Here is a 2,830-nt window from a genome sequence, read left to right on the forward strand (position 1 = left end):
AAAAAAAAAAAAAAAAAAAAATGCTGACAAAAAAGGACAATGTTTTGCACATATAATGCTTACAATTTTTGCAAAAATGCAAAATGACCCTTTTTGCTCACTTCGTTGTGCTAATTTTTCACGCGCATGTGTGTGTATTTCCTTTTTTCTTTTCCTCCTTTTTTCGCATTGTTGTAGTCTTAGTATTCCACATAATTATCGTTGCAAAGATCAAAAGGAAAAAGTGAAAATATTTTAAGTGAAAAAAGCTAGCTATGTGAAAAAAAAAAAAAAGTATGAACAGCTAAAAAAAAAAAAAAAAAAAAACATTCTTTCTGTGAATCATAAATAGTATAGACATCAAGAAAAAGTGATTAGGCTTATCAGGGCGCGCACCCACAGGGCTTCTCAGACATGGATATGAACAAAGTAGCGGGTAGTAACTCGGGAACAGAGGGGGAAGGAAAAGAAGGAAAGGATGGCAGCGACCACAGCAGTGAGCGCGAGCATAGTGAGAAAAGTGAACAGTCTGCGAACAATGTCTCATCTGAGGTGACTCAGCAGAATGGCTCGGAAAAGCAATCCGCAGGAAGCACGCCAAACGACGTTCCAAACGATGTTCCAGACGATGCGGACGACTCGCACGGAAAAAACGAACCAAAGCTGAGCCGCGTGAAAAGCGACACCATGGACAAAAGTGGACAAGAACCAAAAGCGCAAGGCAACAACCTATCCACAACTTCCCTAGACGAAAAAATAAAACAAGAAAAAAACATTATTGCAAGTACACTCGATGATTTTCCCGTTGATGAGAAGCCTCCACACAGTGTGCCGGAAGAAAGCCACAAAAATGGAACAAAAAAAATAAAATCCAAATGTTTTAAACCAAGCGATATGTATAACGACGCAAAGAAAGCAGAAATAAACTCGAGCAGAAACAAAAAAATAACAAAAGAAAATTTAAAAGTAGATATGCGGGACTTCTTTGTCACCTCACAGGAGAAGGATGTCTACGAATATATTCCAGACACGTCCAACTATACCATATGTCACAATGAAGCAAATGAATTGTATAAAGATGTAGTCACCATGAATAAGCATTTTTTGGACGAAATAAATGTTAACATATATTCGTCCCCTCTGGATACCTACTTATCGAGCATGCTAGCCTCCGTAACGGAGGACTCAAAAGATAGAGAAGTAAATCCTCTGTTTCGAGCGAACTCAAAAAGCGAAAATAACAATAACAATTTATCAGATGAAAAAAAAAAAAAAAAACAAAGCGACATCTTGGATGAAAGTCCCATGAACAAACCACTATATTCTTACGAGTTTTACAAAAATAAAATTTTTAAGCATTATCATAATAACGGTTTAGTTATCGAAGTAGATCCTGCAAAATTAAAATATAACAACTCTACCCAGTATGAATATGATCAAAATTTGTCAACTAATTTAGACGACCCTCTGTCTTATTTGCAAAAATTAAAATGCGAAGTGGAAGACACCACTGCTTACATTAACGATTTAGCTAATAGGAAAAGGGAAGCATATGATCCAGATAATCCATACGACAAATTAAACGAAGATGTAACAGAGCATGAACAAATTTTTAAGAAAATTATGCATAACCGTGAGGCACCCGAAATACTGCTCGAACTTTTTGCTCTAAAAAATGACATTGACGATATGATAAATGATGATAATTTGAGAACGCTGCTCAAGTCGGAAAAGGCGGAGAAGAAAATGCAATCCCAACAGGAGGTTAATAGTTCTCCTGAGGATTGTAACGGAGAAGTGGTGAGAGGTATCCTCGATCGGCTACAGAACTGGGATGATGTTTGCCAGAAAAAAGAACCAAATGATGAAAAGGACAGAAGAGATATGCAAAGGGACGTACGTGGAGACTCTTTTCCAAAGCAAGTAAACATCTACACCATACAAAATGGGATGGAAAAGGAAATTCAGACTGCCCACCTACTAACGCTGGAGAGAAAAATTGCTGATATTGAAAAGGCCTTGGGGATAGATAAAATGGCCATGCTTCCATATGATGATCTGAATCATGCCATCCTGGATTTATACAATAAACTAAGCATGTTAGATTCCATCAAATTAGACAGTGTGAAGAAAAAAATGCAAAATTTGCAATCTGAATTTTTAAACTTAAAAAAATTCAAAAAAGATCTTTTAAACATTTCTAAAGATCGAGGAAATTACGAAGAGTCCATTGATGAACTTTTTAAAATTTTAGACCTCTGGAAGAAGACTCACCATATAATCCCAAACGTACTGGCAAGGCTTCACCAACTGAAACGGGTGCATGACAACGCGCAGTCCTTCTCTTCCAGGCTAGACGGTGAGTACAGCGTGAATATGTTCATCTATGCGAGCGTGGACATGTCGTCACGGAAAAGGCATGACATACCAAGTGCACACATCTTCACTCCCTCACCCACCCAACCCTATTTCTCAGATTTGGAAAAGCAGCAAAGCAAGCTAGACGACACAATCAGTCTCGCCGAGCAAAACATCAAATTGATCAATTCCAAGATTGACCAAAATGTACATTTCCTGCAAGACAAGTTAAGGAAGATGGAATCAGAAGGGATCCCCTTCTCGAATAACGCGTAAAGGGACCGACCCCCAAGAGGAAACACAAAAGGGAAAATTGAAAGAAACGAAACCGTCATTTTTTTTCATTTTGATCACAATTTAATGAAAAAAAAAAAAAAAATTAGGAGCAGCCTTACTTTGTTCCCTTTTCCTCGGTTTATGTTTCCCGCGCGATATTCCCCCTGGGCGAATACACCACACTTGGGAGAAAAAAAAAAAAAAAAAAAAAAAAAAA

The 2,830-nt window shown here is 37.6% G+C and overlaps 1 protein-coding gene across 1 annotated transcript; it reads left to right on the forward strand.

The window, feature by feature from the left end:
- Window positions 1-393: 393 nt before the first annotated feature.
- Window positions 394-2,613, forward strand: AK88_05134 (uncharacterized protein; the record flags this gene model as incomplete). The annotated part of the gene is made up of 2 exons (XM_012482736.1): window positions 394-2,338; window positions 2,456-2,613. 2 exons carry the CDS (start codon window positions 394-396, stop codon window positions 2,611-2,613), a joined length of 2,103 nt encoding a protein of 700 aa, XP_012338159.1.
- Between the last annotated feature and the right edge of the window lie 217 nt (window positions 2,614-2,830).

Source organism: Plasmodium fragile, assembly GCF_000956335.1.
Source record: "Plasmodium fragile strain nilgiri unplaced genomic scaffold supercont1.96, whole genome shotgun sequence".
In the NCBI taxonomy this organism is placed as follows: Eukaryota; Apicomplexa; class Aconoidasida; order Haemosporida; family Plasmodiidae; genus Plasmodium; species Plasmodium fragile.